This window comes from Somniosus microcephalus, chromosome 30, assembly GCF_052327205.1.
Source record: "Somniosus microcephalus isolate GS21.2 chromosome 30, FLI_Smic_1.0, whole genome shotgun sequence".
NCBI lineage: Eukaryota > Metazoa > Chordata > Chondrichthyes > Squaliformes > Somniosidae > Somniosus > Somniosus microcephalus.
Genome location: NC_141016.1, coordinates 30,205,473 through 30,231,967, shown reverse-complemented (window position 1 = coordinate 30,231,967; position 26,495 = coordinate 30,205,473). Strand labels below are relative to the sequence as shown.

General features: G+C 50.3%; 1 protein-coding gene across 1 annotated transcript in view; it reads left to right on the top strand.

Annotated features, from left to right (window-relative positions):
* The window catches only part of dmtn (dematin actin binding protein), a 134,729-nt gene that overhangs the window by 6,714 nt on the left and 101,520 nt on the right, over positions 1-26,495 (top strand). Inside the window, 5 exon segments of the mRNA XM_085970816.1 lie at positions 3,512-3,587; positions 10,958-11,004; positions 13,897-13,980; positions 18,937-19,092; positions 20,598-20,642. Of these exon segments, the coding sequence (XP_085826942.1) occupies positions 10,996-11,004; positions 13,897-13,980; positions 18,937-19,092; positions 20,598-20,642 (294 nt within the window). The 5' untranslated portion in view covers positions 3,512-3,587; positions 10,958-10,995.

Below are 26,495 nucleotides of genomic sequence, written 5' to 3'. Positions count from 1 at the left end.
CTGTCGGAGGGTCAGTACTGAGGGAGTGCCACACTGTCGGAGGGTCAGTACTGAGGGAGCGCCGCACTGTCGGAGGGTCAGTACTGAGGGAGTGCCGCACTGTCGGAGGGTCAGTACTGAGGGAGTGCTGCACTGTCGGAGGGGCAGTACTGAGGGAGCGCTGCACTGTCAGAGGGGCAGTATTGAGGGAGTGCTGCACTGTCGGAGGGGCAGTATTGAGGGAGCGCCGCACTGTCGGAGGGACAGTACTGAGGGAGTGCTGCACTGTCGGAGGGGCAGTACTGAGGGAGTGCTGCACTGTCGGAGGGGCAGTACTGAGGGAGCGCTGCACTGTCGGAGGAGCAGTACTGAGGGAGTGCTGCACTGTCGGAGGGGCAGTACTGAGGGAGTGCTGCACTGTCGGAGGAGCAGTACTGAGGGAGTGCTGCACTGTCAGAGGGGCAGTACTGAGGGAGTGCTGCACTGTCAGAGGGGCAGTACCGAGGGAGTGCTGCACTGTCGGAGGGGCAGTACTGAGGGAGTGCCGCACTGTCGGAGGGGCAGTACTGAGGGAATGCCGCACTGTCGGAGGGGCAGTACTGAGGGAGCGCTGCACTGTCGGAGGGGCAGTACTGAGGGAGGGCTGCACTGTCGGAGGGACAGTACTGAGGGAGCGCCGCACTGTCGGAGGGGCAGTACTGAGGGAGCGCTGCACTGTCGGAGGGGCAGTACTGAGGGAGCGCTGCACTGTCGGAGGGGCAGTACTGAGGGAGGGCTGCGCTGTCAGTGGGGCAGTACTGAGGGAGCGCCGCACTGTCAGAGGTGCCGTCTTTCGGATGAGACCTTACACCAAGGCCCCATCTGCCCTCTTGGGTGGATGCAAAAGACCCCACAGCATTATTTTGAAGAAGAGCCGGGGAGTTCTCCCCGGTGTCCTGCGGCCAATATTTATTTCACAACCAAGAGCACTAAAAAACAGAATATCTGGACATTATCAGGCTGCTGTTTGTACTCCTCCACCCAGCTACACTTTCAGGTAAGTAATTTTTTTTAAACTTCTCTTTGGTGCTGGCTTCCAGTGGGCCCTTTAAGGACCACCAGTTAGGCCGCATGTAGACCAGGCTATCCTGGGCACAGCAGGCCCGGTACCCGCTCTCAGAGCAGCCCAATTCGGGGAATGGTCCTGAAACAGGCATTGAGGCCCCTAATTTGCCTCTGCAAAGGGCCTGTTTCAGGCACGGGCCCTGGATGCCTATACTTCAGCCTTTACCAATATGGCTGGCGGTGCACTTCCACCGCGCGATGTGTGCGCGCTGCCCGCCGGACCGGGCCCTTAGAGTTCCGTTTTACGCCTGTAGAACGGGCGTGGCGTCAACAAATTTCTAGGCCACCGAGCGTAAACTATTGGGTTTGTGTTGATGAGAGAATGTTTTAGCAAAAATGTGGTCGGTGTGTCAGCAAAACACTCTCAGTCAGGGAGCGGGACAAACAATGGGCAGGAAAATCCTGTTCCAGTTCCAGCAGTTCAGCACAATGCCGCGTGACCGCAACGCACAATTGGGGGCCCACACTGCCATTCCCTAAGCCTGTTAATAATTAAAAGATCTAGCAAAGCAATATCGGCGGGGGATGGGCAGTTTATCTGTCACATGATTTGCACAGTGGGCAGCTCTCCAGAACGTTGATGCACTTTCAGACAAGATAGTGCATACTATAACGGCACCTCGCTGTGGGCCTTTCCCGCTGCTCACTGTACATTGACCACGGAGGGCAGTTACATTGGATGCCTTCTCCTTCAACTTTAACCTCCTCACTTCCTGCCTATGTTTTTGTGTCGCCCTTTCCCGCGTGCACTGCCTCGGCTCTTTTTGTCTCCTGTGTTGGTGCATCATTTGCTAGTAGTTGTCCAGCTGAACATGCAAGCAGGCCGCTGGAGCTGGCTCATGCAGACACACCGACGAGCGGCTGGTTGAAGAAGTGAGCAGTCACTCAACCTCTGAGCTTCTCTCCTTCCCTCCCTCCACCCCGGGAAGTGATCTTCTCCTGTTTCTGTGTCTCTCACTAACCTCATGGCTGAGATAGGGAACTCGCCAAGCGGAGCGATCCCAGTGACTGTACTGCTCTCCCCGTCACGTGTTTATTCAGTTTAAGTTCACACTGGGGTCCACAGGTGCCGAACAGGGAAACTGGTGCAAGTGTACTGCTGGCCTCCTCCGGAGCCCCCAGACACAAAAGATGCTCTAAATATTTGGGACGTCTTGAGGTCATGAAAGGCACGAAAGATAAATGGAAGTTTTTTCTTTCTATAAAGGGTTAATGCAATGTCAAACCTGTTCCATATTTATACTCCTTAGTGGAGATTTCTCATTGCTGGAGGTCATACCTGAGCAGAATCTGACCTAATTTATCAATGTAAATGTCAAATAGAACCTCGAGGTTTATATCAAAGCAGGAGGCCATTCAGCCAAACGTGTCTGTTCTGGTTCTTTGCAAGAGCAATGCAAAACTAATCACACAGCCCCATTGTTCCCCACAGGCCTGCATCTGCCTGATACCAACCGTCTTTGTCTCAACCACTCCCTGTGATTCTCCTCACTCTCCTGATGCCCCCTCATCACTGACTGCTTTGGTTGAGGGAGGGGTGTTGGTCGGGACAGCTCGCTGTTCCTCTTCAGATACAATATCGTGAGATCTTCAGCATCCACTGAGACAGGGCCTCGGTATGATGTCTCATCTAAAAGTCGGCATCTCCGATGGTGTAGTTCTCCCTCAGTACCGCCCCTCCGACAGTGCAGCCCTCCCTCAGTACTGACCCTCCGACAGTGCAGTGCTCCCTCAGTACTGCCCCTCCAACAGTGCAGCCCTCCCTCAGTACTGACCCTCTGAGAGTGCAGTGCTCCCTCAGTACTGACCCTCCAACAGTGCAGTGCTCCCTCCGTACTGCCCCTCTGACAGTCCAGTGCACCCTCAGTACTGACCCTCTGACAGTGCAGCGCACGCTCAGTACTGACCCTCCGACAGTGCAGCACTCCCTCAGTACTGCCCCTCCCGGCAGTGCAGCTCTTCCTCAGTACTGCCCCTCCGACAGTGCGGCACTCCCTCACTACTGCCTCTCCGACAGTGCAGCGCTCCCGAAGAACTGCCTCTCCGACAGTGCAGCACTCCCTCAGTACTGCCCCTCCGACAGTGCAGCGCTCCCTCAATACTGACTTTCCGACAGTGCGGCACTCCCTCAGTACTGCCCCTCTGACAGTGCAGCACTCCCTCAGTGCTGCCCCTCCAACAGTGTAGCACTCCCTCAGTACTGACCCTCCGACAGTGCAGCACTCCCTCAGTACTGCCCCTCCGACAGTGCAGCACTCCCTCAGTACTGCCTCTCCGACAGTGCAGCGCTCCCTCAGTACTGCCCCTCCGTCAGTGCAGCGCACTCTCAGGAAATGATCTGTAGAGTCTTTGTGGGTCCCATGGGGTGATCAGGTTCTCGAATGAAGAAGAAATATCAGAGAAATTAAAGCATTGTTTTCACCCACAGAGAAGAAAGAATCCCGCAGCATGTCAGAGGAGCCAGGCTTTCAGAATGCACTGATGTTCATCATATAACTGGTACGGTAGGTGTCGGCAATCTGTCCTGCAAGATTCACAATGCAAGTGTTTACATCCTTTAATGAGGTGAATTGTACACACTGACAGCAGCAGCAACATGCAGCACCACGTGCACTCTTTTAGCTCCTTTCACACAAAATCTTTCCGAGGTGATCCACAGAGGAGAAGAGGAATGGATAGTGAACCTTTCGAGCAAGGTTCGGAGAGGGAACCTTGCAGACCACAGGTCTGCCTGATAGCTTTTCATTGCAATCCTTCATAAAAAATTTTAAATGTTATCACTTGACTGAAATAAAACTTTGTTTGTAAGAATTTTGAAAAAAGGAAACATAGACACATAGAAGATAGGAGCAGGAGTAGGCCATTCGGCCCCTCGAGCCCGCTCCGCCATTTAATGCGATCATGGCTGATCATCCAAATTCAGTAACCTGTCCCTGCCTCCTCCCCATATCCCTTGATCCCTTTAGCATTAAGAAATATATCTAACTCCTTCTTGAATATATTTAATGAATTGGCCTCCACTGCCTTCTGTGGTAGAGAATTCCACAGGTTCACCACTCTCTGGGTGAAGAAATTCCTCCTCATCTCTGCCCTAAATGGCTTACCCCTTATCCTTAGACTGTGACCCCTGGTTCTGGACACCCCCGCCATCGGGAACATCCTTCCTGCATCTAGTCAGTCTAGGCTGTTAGAATTTTATAAGTTTCAATGAGATCCCCTCTCATTCTTCTAAACTCCAGCGAGTATAAGCCCAATCGACCTAATCTCTCTTCATACGTCATTCCTGCCATCCCAGGTATCAGTCTGGTGAATCTTCACTGCACTCCCTCCATGGCAAGATCATCCTTCCTCAGATAAGGCAACCAAAACTGCACACAATACTCAAGGTGTGGTCTCACCAGGGCCCTGTACAACTGCAGCAAGACATCCTTGTTCCTGTACTCAAACCCTCTCGCTACGAAGGCCAACATACCATTTGCCTTCTTAACCGCCTGCTGCACCTGCATGCTTACCTTCAGCAACTGGTGCACAAGGACACCCAGGTCTCGTTGCACTTCCCCTTCTCCCAATCTATTGCCGTTCAGATAATAATCTTCCTTCCTGTTTTTGCCACCAGTTCTGCAAAGTGCACACACTCAGAAGTCACTCTCACATCCTGCTGGGTCTCGAGGGTCACACTCCTGTACACACACAGGGTCTCGAGGGTCAGGCTCCTGTACACACACACGGTCCTGAGGGTCAGGTTCCTGTAAGCAAACACCGTCCTGAGCGTCACGCTCCTGTACACACACACGGTCCTGAGGGTCACGCTCCTGTACACACACACGGTCCTGAGGGTCACACTCCTGTACACACACACGGTCTCGAGGGTCACACTCCTGTACACACACACGGTCCTGAGGGTCACACTCCTGTACACACACACGGTCCTGAGGGTCACGCTCCTGTACACACACACGCTCTCGAGGGTCACACTCCTGTACACACACACGGTCCTGAGGGTCACACTCCTGTACACACACACGGTCCTGAGGGTCACACTCCTGTACACACACACGGTCCTGAGGGTCACACTCCTGTACACACACACGGTCCTGAGGGTCACACTCCTGTACACACACACGGTCTCGAGGGTCACGCTCCTGTACACACACACGGTCCTGAGGGTCAGGCTCCTGTACATACACACGGTCTCGAGGGTCACACTCCTGTACACACACACGGTCCTGAGGGTCACGCTCCTGTACACACACACGGTCCTGAGGGTCACACTCCTGTACACACACACGGTCTCGAGGGTCACGCTCCTGTACACACACACGGTCCTGAGGGTCAGGCTCCTGTACACACACACGGTCCTGAGGGTCACACTCCTGTACATACACACGGTCCTGAGGGTCACGCTCCTGTACACACACACGGTCTCGAGGGTCACACTCCTGTACACACACACGGTCCTGAGGGTCACGCTCCTGTACACACACACGGTCCTGAGGGTCACACTCCTGTACACACACACGGTCCTGAGGGTCACACTCCTGTACATACACACGGTCCTGAGGGTCAGGCTCCTGTACACACACACGGTCCTGAGGGTCACGCTCCTGTACACACACACGGTCCTGAGGGTCACACTCCTGTACACACACACGGTCTCGAGGGTCACACTCCTGTACACACACACGGTCTCGAGGGTCACACTCCTGTACATACACACGGTCCTGAGGGTCACGCTCCTGTACACACACACGGTCCTGAGGGTCACGCTCCTGTACACACACACGGTCCTGAGGGTCACACTCCTGTACACACACACGGTCCTGAGGGTCACGCTCCTGTACACACACACGGTCCTGAGGGTCACGCTCCTGTACACACACACGGTCCTGAGGGTCACACTCCTGTACACACACACGGTCCTGAGGGTCACGCTCCTGTACACACACACGGTCTCGAGGGTCACACTCCTGTACACACACACGGTCCTGAGGGTCACGCTCCTGTACACACACACGGTCCTGAGGGTCACACTCCTCTACACACACACGGTCCTGAGGGTCACACTCCTGTACACACACACGGTCTCGAGGGTCACGCTCCTGTACACACACACGGTCCTGAGGGTCACACTCCTGTACACACACAGGGTCTCGAGGGTCACACTCCTGTACATACACACGGTCCTGAGGGTCACACTCCTGTACACACACACGGTCCTGAGGGTCACGCTCCTGTACACACACACGGTCCTGAGGGTCACGCTCCTGTACACACACACGGTCTCGAGGGTCACACTCCTGTACACACACACGGTCCTGAGGGTCACACTCCTGTACATACACACGGTCCTGAGGGTCACACTCCTGTACACACACACGGTCCTGAGGGTCACACTCCTGTACACACACACGGTCTCGAGGGTCACGCTCCTGTACACACACACGGTCTCGAGGGTCACACTCCTGTACACACACACGGTCCTGAGGGTCACACTCCTGTACACACACACGGTCTCGAGGGTCACACTCCTGTACACACACACGGTCCTGAGGGTAACGCTCCTGTACACACACACGGTCCTGAGGGTCACGCTCCTGTACACACACACGGTCCTGAGGGTCACGCTCCTGTACACACACACGGTCCTGAGGGTCACGCTCCTGTACACACACACGGTCCTGAGGGTCACGCTCCTGTACACACACACGGTCCTGAGGGTCAGGCTCCTGTACATACACACGGTCCTGAGGGTCACACTCCTGTACACACACACGGTCCTGAGGGTCACGCTCCTGTACACACACACGGTCCTGAGGGTCACACTCCTGTACACACACACGGTCTCGAGGGTCACACTCCTGTACACACACACGGTCCTGAGGGTCACACTCCTGTACACACACACGGTCCTGAGGGTCACACTCCTGTACACACACACGGTCCTGAGGGTCACACTCCTGTACACACACACGGTCTCGAGGGTCACACTCCTGTACACACACACGGTCCTGAGGGTCACGCTCCTGTACACACACACGGTCTCGAGGGTCACACTCCTGTACACACACACGGTCTCGAGGGTCACACTCCTGTACACACACACGGTCCTGAGGGTCACGCTCCTGTACATACACACGGTCCTGAGGGTCAGAGTAGAAATAGAAGGATACTTCAGATGAATACGTGGCTAGAGGAATGGTGCCAGGGGGAGGGATTCAAGTTCCTGGGACATTGGAACTGGTTCTGGGGGAGGTGGGATCAGTTCAAACCGGACAGTTTGCACCTGGGCAGGGCTGGAACCAATGTCCTAGGGGGAGTGTTTGCTAGTGCTGTGGGGGAGGGTTTAAACTAAAATGGCAGGGGGATGGGAACCTGAGCAGGGAGACAGAGGAAAGGGAAACAAGGATAAAAGCAAAAGATAGGAAGGAGAAAAACAAAAGTGGCAGTCAGAGAAATCAACGGTTTAAATCAAACATGGCCACAGTAAATAATAATTCTAATAGGTCTAAGAGCATTAAAAAAACAAGCCTGAAGGCTTTGTGTCTTAAAGCGAGGAGCATTTGTAATAAGGTGGATGAATTGGCTGCGCAAATAGAAGTAAACAAATACGATTTGGTTGGGATTACGGAAACGTGGCCCAAGGAAGGCCAGGACTGGGAACTCAACATCCAGGGGTATTCGATATTCAGGAAAGATAGGCAAAAAGGAAAGGGAGGTGGGGTAGCATTACTGGTTAAAGAAGGGATTAACACAATTGTAATGAAGGATATTAGCTCTGATGAGGTGGAATCTGTATGGGTAGAATTGAGAAATACTAAGGGGAAAAAAACGTTAGTGGGAGTGGTTTATAGACCTCCAAACAGTAAGGCGGAGGTTGGGGATGGCATTAAAAGAGAAATTAAAGAAGCGTGCAATAAGGGCACAGCAGTCACCATGGGTGACTTTAATCTACATATAGGTTGGGCCAACCAAATGAGTAACAATACTGTGGAGGAGGAATTCCTGGAGTGTTTACGGGATGGTTTCCTGGACCAATATGTCGAGGAACCAACCAGAGATCAGGCCATCTTAGACTGGGTATTATATAACGAGAAAGGATTAATTAGCAATCTTGTTGTAAGAGGCCCCTTGGGTTGGAGCGATCATAATATGATCGAATTCTTCATTAAGATGGAGAATGAAGTAGTTGACTCGGAGACTAGGGTCCTCAATTTAAATAAAGGAAACTATGATGGTCTGAGGAGCGAGTTGGGTAGGATTGATTGGGGAATGGCACTCAAAGGGTTGGCGGTGGATAGGCAATGGCAAACATTCAAAGACCGAGTGGACGAACTACAGAATTTGTTCATCCCAGTTTGGCATAAAAATAAAACAAAAAAGGTGACCCAACCGTGGCTAACAAGGGAAATAAGGGATAGCATAAGGTCCAAGGAGAGGGCATATAAATTGGCCAGAAAAAGCAATAATCCTGAGGATTGGGAGCAGTTTTTGATTCAACAAAGGAGGACAAAGGGATTAATTAAGAAAGGGAAAATAGAATATGAGAGTAAGCTTGCAGAGAACATAAAAACTGACTGTGAAAGCTTTTATAGATATGTGAAGAGAAAAAGATTGGTGAAGTCAAGCGTAGGTCCCTTGCAGTCAGAATCGGGGGAATTTATAATGGGGAACAAAGAAATGGCAGACCAACTAAATACATATTTTGGTTCTGTCTTCACAAAGGAGGACACAAATAACCTCCCAGAGATGCCGGGGAACATAGGGTCTGATGAAAGGGTGGAACTGAAAGAAATCAGTATTTGTAGGGAAATGGTGTTAGGAAAATTGATGGGACTGAAGGCCGATAAATCCCCAGGGCCTGATAATCTACATCCCAGGGTACTTAAGGAAGCAGCCCTAGAAATAGTAGATGCATTGCTGGTCATCTTCCAGAACTCGATAGACTCTGGAACGGTACCCATGGATTGGCGGGTAGCTAATGTTACCCCACTATTCAAAAAAGGTGGTAGAGAAAAGGCGGGGAATTATAGACTGGTAAGCTTGACATCGGTAGTGGGGAAAATGCTAGAGTCCATTATAAAAGATATAATAGCAGAGCACTTGGAAAGCAGTGACTGGATCGGACAAAGTCAACATGGATTTACAAAAGGTAAATCATGCTTGACTAATCTACTGGAATTTTTTGAGGATGTAACTGGTAAAATAGATAAGGGAGAACCAGTGGATGTGGTGTATTTGGACTTTCAGAAGACTTTCGATAAGGTCCCGCATAAGAGATTAGCGTGCAAAATTAAGGCACATGGGATTGGGGGCAAGGTATTGACTTGGATAGAGAACTGGTTGGCGGACAGAAAGCAAAGAGTTGGAATAAACGGGTCGTTTTCCGAGTGGCAGGCAGTGACTAGTGGGGTACCGCAAGGATCGGTCCTAGGACCCCAGCTGTTCACAATATATATTAATGATCTGGACGAGGGAATTGGATGTAATATCTCCAAATTTGCAGATGACACAAAGCTGGGTGGGAGGGTATGCTGTGAGGAGGATGTCGTGAAACTCCAGCACGATTTGGACAGGTTGGGTGATTGGGCAGAAACATGGCAAATGCACTATAGTGTGGATAAATGTGAGTTTATCCACTTTGGTGGCAAAAACAGGAAGGCAGATTATTATTTGAATGGTAATAGATTGGGAGAAGGGGAAGTGCAAAGAGACCTGGGTGTTCTTGTACACCAGTCGCTGAAGGTAAGCATGCAGGTGCAGCAGGCGGTTAAGAAGGCAAATGGTATGTTGGCCTTCGTAGCAAGAGGGTTCGAGTACAAGAACAAGGATGTCTTGCTGCAGTTGTACAGGGCCTTGGTGAGACCACACCTTGAGTATTGTGTGCAGTTTTGGTCGCCTTACCTGAGGAAGGACATTCTTGCCATGGAAGGATTGCAGCGAAGATTCACCAGGCTGATACCTGGGATGGCAGGAATGACGTATGAGGAGAGATTGTGTCGATTGGGCTTATACTCACTGGAGTTTAGAAGATTGAGAGGGGATCTCATCGAAACCTATAAAATTCTGTCAGGCCCGGACAGACTAGATGCAGGAAGGATGTTCCCGATGGCAGGGGAGTCCAGAACCAGGGGTCATAGTCTAAGGATAAGGGGTAAGCCATTGAGGACTGAAATGAGGAGGAATTTCTTCACCCAGAGAGTGGTGAACCTGTGGAATTCTCTGCCACAGAGGGCGGTGGAGGCCAGTTCATTAAATATATTCAAGAAAGAGTTGGATATATTTCTTAAGGCTCAAGGGATATGGGGAGAAGGCAGGGACCGGGTACTGAATTTGGATGATCAGCCATGATCTCATTGAATGGCGGAGCAGGCTCGAAGGGCCGAATGGCCTACTCCTGCTCCTATCTTCTATGTTTCTATGTCACACTCCTGTACACACACACGGTCCTGAGGGTCACACTCCTGTACACACACGGTCTCGAGGGTCACACTCCTGTACACACACATGTTGGGAAGTTCTGCAGAGTGCCCATACTCAGAATGCTTCAGTTGGATAGAGCCTTATTCAGACCCCATCTGGAGCCCTGCCTTCAGTTCTGGGCACCTCAGGGACGATATATTGGCCTCGCAGGGGGTGCAGCACAGATTCACCAGAATGATACCGGGGCTCAGAGGGTTAAATTAGGAGGACAGTTTGCATAAACTAGGTTTGTATTCCCTTGAGTTTAGAAGGTTGAGCTGTTTAAAATGATAAAAAAAGATTCGCATGGGTAGATACAGAGAAACTGACTTAGAAATTGTATCATAGTCTCAAGTAAAAATATCTCGCCTGATCATCAAACGTTTTCTTTATGTTTTCCAATCTCTTCCTGCAGGCCCATCAGCAGATCGGTTAGTCAGTGCAGCTGAAAACATGCAAAAGGTATGTTTATAAGCAGAGATTTTATGTGTGTGCAATGTGACAGTGGCTGGTGAATTCTCGGAAGGTGAAGCAATGATGGATGTACGAACAACTTCTGCCTTGTCTTCACTCAGTTGTTGAGATCTGTTGAGATCGTGGCTTCCAATCACTTCTGTGTGGAGTTCCTGTAAATACTGACACACTCCCGGGGACTCCCTGTAAATACCGACACACACTAGGGGACCCCCTGTAAATACTGATACACTCCCAGGGACCCCCTGTAAATACCGACACACTCCCGGGGACTCCCTGTAAATACCGACACACTCCCGGGGACCCCCTGTAAATACTGATACACTCCCGGGCTCCCTGTAAATACCGACACACACTAGGGACCCCCTGTAAATACTGATAAACTCCCAGGGACTCCCTGTAAATACGGACACACTCCCGGGGACTCCCTGTAAATACCGACACACTCCCGGGGACTCCCTGTAAATACCGACGCACTCCCGGGGACTCCCTGTAAATACCGACACACTCCCGGGGACTCCCTGTAAATACCGACACACTCCCGGGGACTCCCTGTAAATGCCGACACGCTCTAGGGGACCCCCTGTAAATACTGATACACTCCCGGGGACCCCCTGTAAATACTGACACACTCCCAGGGACTCCCTGTAAATACCGACACACTCCCGGGGACTCCCTGTAAATAACGACACACTCCCGGGGAATCCCTGTAAATACCGACACACTCCCGGGGACCCCATTAAATACTGACACACTCCCGGGGACCCCCTGTAAATACTGACACACTCCCGGGGACTCCCTGTAAATACAGACACACTCCTGGGGACTCCCTGTAATTACTGACACACTCCTGGGGACTCCCTGTAATTACTGACACACTCCTGGGGACTCCCTGTAAATACTGACACACTCCCGGGGACTCCCTGTAAATACTGACACACTCCTGGGGACACCCTGTAAATACTGACACACTCCCGGGGACCCCCTGTAAATACTGATACACTCCCGGGGACCCCCTGTAAATACTGACACACTCCCAGGGACACCCTGTAAATAACGACACACTCCCGGGGACTCCCTGTAAATACTGACACACTCCCGGGGACTCCCTGTAAATACAGACACACTCCTGGGGACTCCCTGTAATTACTGACACACTCCTGGGGACTCCCTGTAAATACTGACACACTCCCGGGGACTCCCTGTAAATACTGACACAATCCTGGGGACACCCTGTAAATACTGACACACTCCCGGGGACCCCCTGTAAATACTGACACACTCCCGGGGACCCCCTGTAAATACTGACACACTCCCGGGGACCCACTGTAAATACTGACACACTCCCGGGGACCCCCTGTAAATACAGACACACTCCCGGGGACCCCCTGTAAATACTGACACACTCCCGGGGACTCCCTGTAAATACCGACACACTCCCGGGGACTCCCTGTAAATACTGACACACTCCCGGGGACACCCTGTAAATACCGACACACTCCCGGGGACTCCCTGTAAATACTGACACACTCCCGGGGACCCCCTGTAAATACTGACACACTCCTGGGGACTCCCTGTAAATACCGACACACTCCCGGGGACTCCCTGTAAATACCGACACACTCCCGGGGACTCCCTGTAAATACCGACACACTCCCGGGGACCCCCTGTAAATACTGACACACTCCCGGGGACTCCCTGTAAATACCGACACACTCCCGGGGACTCCCTGTAAATACCGACACACTCCCGGGGACTCCCTGTAAATACCGACACACTCCCGGGGACTCCCTGTAAATACCGACACACTCCCAGGGACACCCTGTAAATACTGACACACTCCCGGGGACACCCTGTAAATACCGACACACTCCCGGGGACTCCCTGTAAATACCGACACACTCCCAGGGACACCCTGTAAATACCGACACACTCCCGGGGACCCCCTGTAAATACCGACACACTCCCGGGGACCCCCTGTAAATACCGACACACTCCCAGGGACACCCTGTAAATACTGACACACTCCCGGGGACACCCTGTAAATACTGACACACTCCCGGGGACACCCTGTAAATACTGACACACTCCCGGGGACACCCTGTAAATACTGACACACTCCCGGGGACACCCTGTAAATACTGACACACTCCTGGGGACCCCCTGTGAATACTGACACTCTCCCGGGGACCCCCTGTGAATACTGACACACTCCTGGGGACCCCCTGTGAATACTGACACACTCCCGGGGGCCCCCTGTGAATATTAATAATCTCAGGTACCCAGGCCTATTTAACAAATAGAACATCCGTAGATTGTGGAAGTCATCAGTTAGGGTTGATGTTGATAATCTGATTAACTATTGTTGACCTTTAACAGCAACCTTTGGACCCGTGCAGGTCTTTGACCGGCAGTTTGTCCCCCTCTCTGTCAGTATGATCCATCAACACAAAACGTTCCCGTGCTCAGTAGGAGCTCCCAGGAGGTGGGATAAAAGCAGATGATCGTGGGGTCGTACAGACCTTTGCATTGCTTGTTCCTAGCCCTCAATCCGCCCTCAGAATGCCCAGTGGGAAGAAGTGTTCCATTCAAACCATGTCCTGGAAATGTCGCATCAGGATTGCAGTCACTCTGGTCCCAGAGCCTCTATTGTTGCTGATACCGGTTTAGCCCGGGTGCAATGTAGAACTGGAGAGCAGAGCCAGGACAGGAAGAGCCTGCAGCCTGCTCAATCATTAGAAAATATTGCTGTTTGACGTTTAAAAAAACTGAAATTCAGACAACGCACCAAAGTGGAGACTGTTCAACAGAATTTAGGTCAACAGCTACATCCAACTTCCACTCATCCTCATAACACTCTTTCTCTTCCTCTCCTTCAAGTCACAGCAGTCTCAGACATCGCCTGGGAGTGTCTGCTCCAAACGCCCATTGAGTGCCCCTGGATCTCCAGGCTCGACAATATGTGTAAGTACCGAACTTTCCCAGGTGGCGGGGCAGTTCACCTTCCTGTGTGCAGATGTTGGGTCATTGCCTTGCTGTGTGCAGATGTTGGGTCATTGCCTTGTTGTGTGCAGATGTTGGGTCATTGCCTTGCTGTGTGCAGATGTTGGGTCATTGCCTTGCTGTGTGCAGATGTTGGGTCATTGCCTTGCTGTGTGCAGATGTTGGGTCATTGCCTTGCTGTGTGCAGATGTTGGGTCATTGCCTTGCTGTGTGCAGATGTTGGGTCATTGCCTTGCTGTGTGCAGATGTTGGGTCATTGCCTTGCTGTGTGCAGATGTTGGGTCATTGCCTTGCTGTGTGCAGATGTTGGGTCATTGCCTTGCTGTGTGCAGATGTTGGGTCATTGCCTTGCTGTGTGCAGATGTTGGGTCATTGCCTTGCTGTGTGCAGATGTTGGGGCATTGCCTTGCTGTGTCAGTTGTTGGGTCATTGCTTTGCTGTGTCAGATGTTGGGTCATTGCCTTGCTGTGTGCAGATGTTGGGTCATTGCCTTGCTGTGTCAGATGTTGGGTCATTGACTTGCTGTGTGCAGATGTTGGGTCATTGCCTTGCTGTGTGCAGATGTTGGGGCATTGCCTTGCTGTGTGCAGATGTTGGGTCATTGTCTTGCTGTGTGCAGATGTTGGGTCATTGCCTTGCTGTGTGCAGATGTTGGGTCATTGCCTTGCTGTGTGCAGATGTTGGGTCATTGCCTTGCTGCATGCAGATGTTGGGTCATTGCCTTGCTGTGTCAGTTGTTGGGTCATTGCCTTGCTGTGTCAGATGTTGGGTCATTGCCTTGCTCTGTGCAGATGTTGGATCCTTGCCTTACTGTGTGCAGATGTTGGGTCATTGCCTTGCTGTGTGCAGATGTTGGGTCCTTACCTTGCTGTGTGCAGATGTTGGGTCATTGCCTTGCTGTGTGCAGATGTTGGGTCATTACCTTCCTGTGTGCAGATGTTGGGTCATTGCCTTGCTGTATACAGATGTTAGATCATTCCCTTGCTCCATGCAGATGTTGGGCCATTGCCTTGCTGTATGCAGATGTTGGGTCATTGCCTTGCTGTGTGCAGATGTTGTGTCCTTGCCTTGCTGTGTGCAGATGGTGGGTCATTGTCTTGCTGTGTGCAGATGTTGGTTCATTGCCTTGCTGTGTGCAGATGTTGGGTCCTTGCCTTGCTGTGTGCAGATGTTGGGTCATTGCCTTGCTGTGTCAGATGTTGGGTCCTTGCCTTGCTGTGTGCAGATGTTGGGTCATTGTGTTGCTGCGTGCAGATGTTGGGTCATTGCCTTGCTGTGTCAGATATTGGGTCATTACCTTGCTGCATGCAGATGTTGGGTCATTGCCTTGCTGTGTACAGATGTTGGGTCATTGTCTTGCTGTGTGCAGGTGTTGGGTCATTGCCTTGCTGTATGCAGATGTTTGGTCATTGCCTTGCTGTGTGCAGATGTTGGGTCATTGCCTTGCTGTGTGCAGATGTTGGGTCATTGCCTTGCTGTGTGCAGATGTTGGGTCATTGTCTTGCTGTGTACAGATGTTGGGTCCTTGCCTTGCTGATGCAGATGTTGTATAATTGTCTTGCTGCATGCAGATGTTGGGTCATTCCCTTGCTCTATGCAGATGTTGGGTCATTGTCTTGCTGTGTGAAGATGTTGGGGCATTGTCTTGCTGTTTGCAGATGTTGGGTCATTGCCTTGCTGTGTGCAGATGTTGGGTCATTGCCTTGCTATATGCAGATGTTGGGTCATTGCCTCCCTGTGTGCAGATGTTGGGTCATTGCCTTGCTGTATTCAGATGTTGGGCCATTGCTTTGCTGTATGCAGGTGTTGGGTCATTGCCTTGCTGCGTGCAGATGTTGGGTCATTGCCTTGCTGTGTGCGGATGTTGGGTCATTGCCTTGCTATATGCAGATGTTGGGTCATTGCCTCCCTGTGTGCAGATGTTGGGTCATTGCCTTGCTGTATTCAGATGTTGGGCCATTGCCTTGCTGTATGCAGGTGTTGGGTCATTGCCTTGCTGTGTGCAGATGTTGGGTCATTGCCTTGCTGTATGCAGATGTTGTGTCATTGCCTTGCTGTGTGCAGATGTTGGGTCATTGCCTTGCTGTGTGCAGATGTTGGGTCATTGCCTTTCTGTGTGCAGATGTTGGATCATTGCCTTGCTGTGTTAGATGTTGGGTCATTGCCTTGCTGTGTGCAGATGTTGGGTCATTGCCTTGTGTACAGATGTTGGGTCCTTGCCTTGCTGTGTGCAGATGTTGGGTCATTGCCTTGCTGTCTACAGATGTTGGATCATTGCCTTGCTGTGTGCAGATGTTGGGTCATTGTCTTGCTGTGCGCAGATGTTGGGTCATTACCTTGCTGTGTGCAGATGTTGGGTCATTGTCTTGTGTACAGATGTTGGGTCCTTGCCTTGCTATGTGCAGATGTTGCGTCTTTGCCTCCCTGTGTGCAGATGTTGGGTCATTGCCTTGCTGTATTCAGATGTTGGGCCATTGCCTTGCTGTATGCAGGTGTTGGGTCATTGCCTTGCTGTGTGCAGATGTTGTATCATTGTCTTGCTGTGTACAGATGTTGGGTCCTTGCCTTGCTGTGTGCACGTGTTGGGTCATTGCCTTGCTGTGTGCAGATGTTGGGTCATTGCCCCCTGTGTGCAGATGTTGGGTCATTGCCTTGCTGTGCGCAGATGTTGGGTCATTGTCTTGCTGTGTGCAGATGTTGGGTCATTGTCTTGCTGTGTACAGATGTTGGGTCCTTGCTGTGTGCAGATGTTGGGTCATTGCCTCCCTGTGTGCAGATGTTGGGTCATTGTCTTGCTGTATGCAGATGTTGGGTCATTGCCTTGCTGTGTGCAGATGTTGGGTCATTGCCTTGCTGTGTGCAGATGTTGGGTCATTGCCTTGCTGTGTGCAGATGTGGGTCATTGTCTTGCTGTGTACAGATGTTGGGTCATTGCCTTGCTGTGTGCAGATGTTGGGACATTGCCTTGCTGTGTGCAGATGTTGTGTCATTGCCTTGCTGTATTCAGATGTTGGGCCATTGCCTTGCTGTATGCAGATGTTGGGTCATTGCCTTGCTGTGTGCAGATGTTGGGCCATTGCCTTGCTGTGTGCAGATGTTGGATCATTGCCTTGCTGTGTCAGATGTTGGGTCATTGCCTTGCTGTGTGCAGATGTTGGGTCATTGCCTTGCTGTGCGCAGATGTTGGGTCATTGCCTTGCTGTGTGCAGATGTTGGGTCATTGTCTTGCTGTGTACAGATGTTGGGTCCTTGCTTTGCTGTGTGCAGATGTTGGGTCATTGCCTCCCTGTGTGCAGATGTTGGGTCATTGCCTTGCTGTGCGCAGATGTTGGGTCATTGCCTTGCTGTGTGCAGATGTTGTATCATTGTCTTGCTGTGTACAGATGTTGGGTCCTTGCCTTGCTGTGTGCAGATGTTGGGTCATTGCCTCCCTGTGTGCAGATGTTGGGTCATTGCCCCCTGTGTGCAGATGTTGGGTCATTGCCTTGCTGTGCGCAGATGTTGGGTCATTGCCTTGCTGTGTGCAGGTGTTGGGTCATTGTCTTGCTGTGTACAGATGTTGGGTCCTTGCCTTGCTGTGTGCAGATGTTGGGTCATTGCCTCCCTGTGCAGATGTTGGGTCATTGACTTGCTGTGTGCAGATGTTGGGTCATTGCCTTGCTGTGTGCAGATGTTGGGTCATTGCCTTGCTGTGTGCAGATGTTGGGTCATTGCCTTGCTGTGTGCAGATGTTGGGTCATTGCCTTGCTGTGTGCAGATGTTGGTTCATTGCCTTGCTGTGTGCAGATGTTGGGTCATTGCCTTGCTGTGTGCAGATGTTGGATCATTGCCTTGCTGTGTGCAGATGTTGGTTCATTGCCTTGCTGTTCGCAGGTGTTGGGTCATTACCTTGCTGTGTACAGATGTTGCGTCCTTGCCTTGCTGTGTGCAGATGTTGGGTCATTGCCTTGCTGTGTACAGATGTTGGGTCATTGCCTTGCTGTGTCAGATGTTGGGTCCTTGCCTTGCTGTGTGCAGATGCTGGGCAATTGCCTTGCTGTGTGCAGATGTTGGGTCATTGCCGTGCTGTATGCAGATATTTTTCCTGTTTCGTTCTGTCAGAGGAAACTGACAGAGCAATTGTTGAAAAATCATTTCTTTGAACAGTCAGACTGATTTTGTGATTATTTTGTATAATGTTGTGGAGTTTCACTTTGTATTTAAACGGTTCTGGAATCTCTCTCGAAGGCGAGCGGTCCAAAGTGATGTTACCACTGCTATCCGCTCAAATCAAAGAGGTTACCATCGAGAATTCCAAGCTCACCTGGTCTGAGCACATCAACTGAGCAATGGGATGGGTGGGCTCTATTTTATTCCCACATGGGTTTCAGACCCTGGGCGAATTGAACTCCTGGGCCTCATCTACATGCCATCGGTCAGCTGCCTGCCTGCAATGGGCCAAAGTGGCAACTGACCAGCGGGCGAGAGCGAAGGTTCGGATGGCTGGCACTGAGGGGAGGCTCGTCGGTGAGCTGGTATGTTGCGTGGAGGGGATTTCAGGGAAGGGCAGTGGGCGCAGTCCAGGGCAGGGCAGATAACGACTTGCCTTGTGGGACACCTCCCCTCCCCTCCTCCCACTCCCCTTCCCATCCCCCTCTCCCTGCTATCTCCTCCTCCCCTTCCCTTCCGCTCCCCTCCCCCCGTAACCCCCCAGCCCCTGTGCCCTACGAGTGCTGCTGACTGTACGAGGTACCGGTCAGGAGCCGTGAGCACTAATTCCAGTATAAACAGGAGCGAGAAGGTGCTCAATGCTGATGTGTTGCTGGCACACAGTCTCAATTCAGCACTGGGTCTTTCAAGGTGCTTGTTGATATTTTAAAAAAAAATAAAGCAGACAAGGGGAGCGAGCTGCTGTAATTCTCTGCTACTGATCTACAGGCTAAGATGGATAACCAGGTGCTGCCCTACAAGGAGCTGGCAGCAATCCCTAAAGACAAGGCAATATTGAACATTGAGCGCCCAGACCTAATGATCTACGAACCACATTACAGCTACTTCTGTGCAGAAAGACCAGAGCCACAGGGTTCTGCAGAGGTACCTCCTCCATTAACAATCTTTGTTAAAGAAAAGAGTTTTATTTATTAGTTCCCCTGCTGTGCTGAAAGTGCTGAGCGTTGAAGGACTTGGAGTCTGCTGTAACTTCAGCCAAGTGACCACTCTTCTTGTGAACCTCGACAGTAAGTGTTGGGCGGCTGTGGAACTGCAGGGGGACACGCTGGCTGATCCTAGCTCTGTCCTCTCCCAACATCCACATTTACAGCCATGCTCCCTAGTGATGAGGAACACGAACCCTGGCTGATGTTTTCCCCATTAACCCTGGGGGCGCCGAGGTCAATTATTTACCGTTTATACACCATTGCCCTCGAGAAGGCCCCTTTCCATCACCACAGGACCCAACTCCACCTTGCACTCTACTGGATTGGCTCTCTCGCTTAGCATTGCTGATTGCCGCTCTACAGTGATTGGTTAGGGAGATCACAGCTTAACTCCCGATTGGCTCTCTAGCTTAGCTTTGCTGATTGCTGCTCTACAGTGATTGGTTAGGAAGTTCCCAGCTTAACTCCCGATTGGCTCTCTAGCTTAGCTTTGCTGATTGCTGCTCTACAGTGATTGGTTAGGAAGTTCCCAGCTTAACTCCTGATTGGCTATGTAGTTCAGCATTGCCAATTGCTGCTCTACAGTGATTGGTTAGGAAGTTCCCAGCTTAACTCCTGATTGGCTATCTAGCTCATTGCCGATTGCTGCTCGACAGTGATTGTACAGGGAGATCCCAGCTTAACTCCTGATTGGCTATCTAGCTCATTGCCGATTGCTGCTCGACAGTGATTGTACAGGGAGATCCCAGCTTAACGCCTGATTGGCTAAACGGCTCAGTATTGCCGATTGCTGCTAAACAGTGCCCTGAGCTAGGGAAGGGACAGATGAGCCTGGTCTGCATCCAGTGACGCAGTTCGGACATTGTGCATTCCTATCAGTACTCAGTGTCTGGGCGAGAGGCTGGGAGGTTTCTGGAACTGCTCGCTGCTTGAGCTAGTGCTTCAGAGCAGGATGCAACAGACACCGAGGGGGAGAGAAATGCGGTATATTTGTTTATTAACGTGAATTTCCTGTGATTTGTTGGGGAGAGCTATGTGGGTCCCTGTAGATGCGAGTGTTGTGACAAACACCCAGTGTATTTTGTGTGAACTTCCTCCATCTACTGATTTAATGTAGCCAATTAACTCTTCTGTAAAATAATGTACAGGAATTTCATACAAAGAGTTTGTCTCTTGCACACTGATGTTACAATATGTTTTCTTAGAGATGATTTCTGTAACATGGCGAGATTATTCAGCAAGAGCATGCTACATGTACTTGCCCATTGCAGGGACGCCTGAGGCTCATGTCAGACCTTTGTGAACATTAAACATTAGTTCAAATCGGAGCTCAGCCGTGAACGGTAGATTTAGGGCCCTAGTTTTGTGCGAGTTCTTGTATTTAAATGTGTCTCTATTGTTAGAACAATATTTTAATCATCGCAATGGCATTTCTCCCTGCAGCGCTCACAGTCACCACGACCAATGTCACCTCTCACCTATCCTGAGGTAAGTTGACAAGTAGAACGATTGACTGATAGAACTAGCTCACCTGTTACAGAATGATTGACTGATAGAACTAGCTCACCTGTTATAGATGATTGACTGATAGAACTAGCTTTTTTTGAATTCAGTCTCAGGATCTGGCGTCGCTGGCCAGGCCAGCATTTATTGCCCATCCCTAGTGGCCCTTGAGAAGGTGGCGGTGAGCCGCCTCCTTGAACCGCTGCAGTCCGTGTGGCGAAGGTACTCCCACAGTGCAGTTAGGGAGGGAGTTCCAAGATTTTGAACCAACAACGATAAAGGAACGGCGATATATTTCCAAGTCAGGATGGCGCCTGACTTGAAATGGAAGTTGGAGGCGGTGGTGTTCCCATGCACCCGCTGCCCTTGTCCTTCTAGGTGGTAGAGGTCGCGGGTTTGGGAGGTGCTGTCGAAGAAGACTTGCCGAGTTGCTGCTGTGCATCCTGTAGATGGTACACACTAGCTCACCTTTTATAGAACGATTCACTCTGATAGAACTAGCTCACCTGTTATAAAGCACTATCTGGTCCTGCTGTCCTCATCTGCTAAAGCTGCTTCTCTGTGAGTCCAACAATCTATTGATCTCAGCCTTGAATATACTCAACGACTGAGCCCCCACAGCCCTCTGGGGTAGAGAAATTCCAAAGATTCACCACCCTCTGAGTGAAGAAATTTCTCCTCATCTCAGTCCTAAGTGGCCGACCCCTTATTCTGAGACGGTGACCCCTGGTTCTAGACTCCCCAGCCAGGGGAAACATCCTCCCTGCATCTACCCTGTCAAGCTCTGTAAGAATTTTGTATGTTTTAATGAGATCACCTCTCATTCTTCTAAACTCCAGAGAGTATAGGCCCATTCTACACAATCTCTCATCACAGGACAGCCTCCCATCCCAGGAATCAATCTAGTGAACCTTTGTTGCACCGCCTCTAAGGCAAGTATATCCTTCCTTAGGTAAGGAGACCAGAACTGTGCCCAGTACTCCAGGTGTGGTCTCACCAAGGCCCTGTACAATTGTAGCAAGACTTCCTTACTCTTATACTCCAAGCCACTTTCAATAAAGGCCAACATACCATTTGTCTTACTAATTGCTTGCTGTACCTGCATGTTAACTTTTCGTGTACGAGGACACCCAAATCCCGCTGAACACCAACATTTAATAGTTTCTCACTAAAGTGAATCACCTCACATTTCCCCACATTACACTCCATCTGCTACCTTCCTGCCCACTCACTTAACCTGCCTATGTCCTTTTGCATGCTCTTTGTGTTCTCCTCACCGCTTACTTTCCCACCTAGCTTTGTATCATCAGCAAACTTGGATACATTACTCTCGGTCCCTTCATCTAAGTCATTAATATTTTTGTAAATAGCTGAGGCCCAAGCACTGGTCCTTGCGGCACCGCACTAGTAACAGCCTGCCAACCCGAAAATGACCCGTTTATTCCTACTCTCTATTTTCTATCCTTTAACCAATCCTCTATCCATACTAATATATTACCAACCCTTATCTTGTGTAACCTTTCACGTAGCACCTTATCGATTGCCTTTTGAAAATCCAAATCTGCGACATCCGATGGTTGCCCTTTATCTACCCTGCTAGTTACATCCTCAAAAAACTCTAATAGATTTGTCAAACACGATTTCCCTTTCATAAAACCATGTTGACTCTGCCTAATCATATTCTTTGCTTTCCTAATTTTCTAAGTACCCTGTCACCACTTCCTTAATAATGAGATGTGATTTAGCAAAAGTGGACTGGAAACAACTACTTAAAATAAATCAGTGTCAGAGCAGTGGGAGGCATTCAAGGAGGAGATAGTGAGGGCTCAGCGCAAATATGTTCCCACAAAGAAAAAGGGTGGGACTCCCAAATCTAGAGCCCCCTGGATGTCAAGGAGCATACAGGGTAGGATGAGGCAAGAAAAGTGAAGCTTTTGTCAGATACCGAGAGCGCAATACCACAGAAAGCCTAGAGGAGTACAGAAAGTGCGGGGGTGAAATTAAAAAAGAAATTAGGAAAGCAAAGAGAGGGCATGAAAAAATATTGGCAAGTAAAATCAAGGAAAGCCCAAAGATGTTTTATAAATACATAATGAGCAAGAGGATAACTAAGGAAAGAATAGGGTCTATTAGAGACCAAAAAGGTAACCTGCGTGTGGAGTGGGTATGGGTATGGTCCTTAATGAATACGTTGAGTCTGTCTTCACAAAAGAGAGCGACAATGCAGACATTGTAGTTAAGTCAGAAGGGTGTGAAATATTAGGTGGGATAAATATAGAATCATAGAATGGTTACAGCACGGAAGAAGGCCATTCGGCCCGTCGAGCCCGTGCCGATTCTCAGCTAGTCCCACAACCCCGCCCTTTCCCCGTAGCCCTGCAAATGTTTTTCCTTCAGATACTTATCCAACTCCCTTTTGAAAGATAAGATTGAGAGATAGTGAGAGAGGAAGTATTAAGGGTTTTACCATCTTTGAAAGTAGATAAATCGCCAGGCCCGGATGGAATGTATCCCAGGCTGTTAAGAGAAGCAAGGGAGGGAATAGGGAAGGCTCTGACTACAGGCTTGGTGCCAGAGGACTGGAAGACTGCTAATGTTGTACCATTGTTTAAAAAGGGAGAAAGGGATAGACCGAGTAATTACAGGCCAGTCAGCCTAACCTCGGTGATGGGAAAATTCTGAGGGACAGTATAAATCGTCATTTAGAAAGGCACGGATTAATCAAGGACAGTCAGCATGGATTTGTTAAGGGAAGGTCGTGTCTGACTAACTTGATTGAATTTTTTGAGGAGGTAACGAGGAGGGTTGATGAGGGTAGCACATTTGATGTAGTCTACCTGGATTTTAGCAAGGCTTTTGATAAGGTCCCACATGGCAGACTGGTTAAAAAAGTAAAAGCCCATGGGATCCAAGGCAAAGTGGCAAATTGGATCCAAAACTGGCTCAGTGGCAGGGAGCAAAGGGTAATGGTCATTGGATGTTTTTGTGACTGGAAGATTGATTCCAGTGGGGTTCCACAGGGCTCAGTGCGAGGACCCTTGCTTTGTGTGGTATATGTCAATGATTCAGACTTCAATGTAGGGGGCATGATTAAGAAGTTTGCAGATGATACAAAAATTGGCCGTGTGGTTGATAGTGAGGAAGATAGTTGTATATCAATGGACTGATCAGGTGGGCAGAAAAGGGGCAAATGGAATTCAATCCGGGGAAGTGTGAGGTAACACATTTGGGGAGGGCTAAGAAGGCAAGGGAATACACAATAAATGGTAGGATACTGACAAGTGTAGAGGAACAGAGGGACCTTGGAGTGCATGTCCACAGAACCCTGAAGGTAGCAGGGCAGGTAGAGAAGGTGGTTAAGAGGGCATACGGGATACTTTCCTCTATTAGCCGAGGCATAGAATATAAGAGCGGGGAGGTTATGCTAGAATTGTATAAAACACTAGTTAGGCCACAGCTAGAATACTGTGTACAATTCTGGTCACCACATTACAGGAAAGCTGTGATTGCACTAGAGAGGGTACAGAGGAGATTTACGAGGATGGTGCCAGGACTGGAGAATTTTAGCTTTGAGGAAAGATTGGATAGACTGGGGTTGTTTTCTTTGGAACAGAGGAGGCTGAGGGGGAGATTTAATTGAGCTGTATAAAATTATGAGGGGCCTAGATAGAGTGGATCGGAAGGATCTATTTCCCTTGGCAGCAGGGTCACTAACCAGGGGGCACAGATTTAAAGTAATTGGTAGAAGGATTAGAGGGGCGTTGAGGAGAACTTTTTTCACCCAGAGGGTGGTGGGGGTCTGGAACTCACTGCCTGAAAGGGTGGTAGAGGCAGAAACCCTCATCACATTTAAAAAGTACCTGGATATGCACTTGAAGTGCCGTAACCTGCAGGGCTACGGACCAAGAGCTGGAAAGTGGGATTAGGCGGGAGAGCTCTTTCTCGGCCGGCACAGACACGATGGGCTGAATGGCCTCCTTCTGTGAAGTAAAGTTTTATGATTCTATGAATGGATTCCAGCATTTTCCCGACGATTGATGTCAGGCTAACTGGCCTGTAGTTCCCTGTTTTCTCTCTCCCTCCTTTCTTGAATAGCGGTGTTACATTTTCTACTAACCAATCCACTAACCTTTCCTGAATCTAGGAAATTTTGGAAGATCACAAACAATGCATCCACTATCCCTGCAGCCACCTCTTTTGCCCAGGATGTAGGCCATCAGGTCCAGGGGATTTGTCAGCTTTTAGTCCCATTAATTTCTTCAGTACTTTTTCTTTACGAATATTAATTACTTTAAGTTCCTCTCTCTCAGCAGACCCTTGGTTCCTCTCTCTTTCTGGTATGTTTGGCGGTGGCGGTGTGGCTCTCATCACCAAATCTCACCTTGGTCTGTCCCCCTGCTCCTCCGGCAGTTTCTCCTCCTTTGAGCTTCTCACCTTATTCCGCCCCTCTCACCTCTCATTTAAAATTCTTGTTCTCTACCGCCCACCCAAGTACCATAAAAATTTTATTACTGAGATATCTTCACTGCTCTCCTCCCTCGGCCTCTGCACCGAATGACTTCTCATCCTCGGTGATTTCAACCTCCGTCTCAATTCATCATGCTCTCTCTCCTCCGAGTTCACTGCTCTCCTACCCTCCCTTAATCTCTCCCTCCATGTAAACTCCCCAACCCATATTCACGGCCACCCCCTCGACCTTGCCATCTCACGTGGCCTCACTACTCCCATCGTGTCAATTGCAGATAAGGCCATCTCTGGCCACTTCCTCGTATCGCTCTCCACCCACATCCCCCTTCCACCCACCCCCCCCACCCCCATCCCCCGGCAACCCTACTTCCTTCTGTGTCCGCCCCTGGAAAAAACTCTCTCCCAACTCTCTTACAACTGCACTTATGAAATCCCAACTGTCCAGCCTTTGGCCCTCCATTCACCACAACATTTCTGCAGCTACCGATCTACTCGAGCACACCCTCACCACTACCGTTGATGCCCTAGTCCCTACTAAAACCATTACTCTCTCTCACCCTGGCCGTTCCCCCGGTACGGCCCTCATCTTCGCTCCCTAAAGTCCAAGGGATGCAGACTCGAACGGATATGGCGGACAACAGGTTTAGACATTCACCGCCAGATCTGGCTGGACCACATAAAGCACTATCGGGCCCTGCTCTCGTCTGCCAAAATTGCTCACTATTCCAGAATCATTCTGGAATGCAAAGATAAACCCCGGCTCCTATTCTCTACTGCTAACCGTCGTCTTAAACCCCTCTCCCCTGTCTCCTCCACCCTCACCTCCGACAACAAGTGTGAGGAGCTCATGGACTTCTTTGTCACTAAGATTGAGACCATCCGTCCAGCTGCCTCTGCCACTTCCCTTCCTTCCCCTAGCCCACCGGGCCAAACTTCCTCTCAGGTTCTCCCCTGCCCTAGCCCTGAACTCACATCTTTCTCCAGTTTCTCTCCGATCTCCCCTCATGACCGCTCCGCGCTCATCTTGTCCATGAGACCCACTTCCTGCTCCCTCGACCCTATTCCCACCAAACTGCTGACCACCCAACTTCCTTTTCTGGCTCCCATGTTAGCTGATATTGTTAACGGTTCTCTCTCCTCAGGTACTGTCCCCCTCTCCCTCAAATCTGCCGTCAGCACCTCCTCAAAAAACCAAACCTTGATCCCTCCATCCTTGCAAACTACTGGCCCATCTCCAACCTCCCTTTCCTCTCCAAAGTCCTTGAACATGTTGTTGCCTCCCAAATCTGTGCCCATCTTTCCCGCAATTCCATGTTTGAATCCCTCCAATCAGGTTTCAGCTCTTGCCACAGTACTGAAATGGCTCTCATC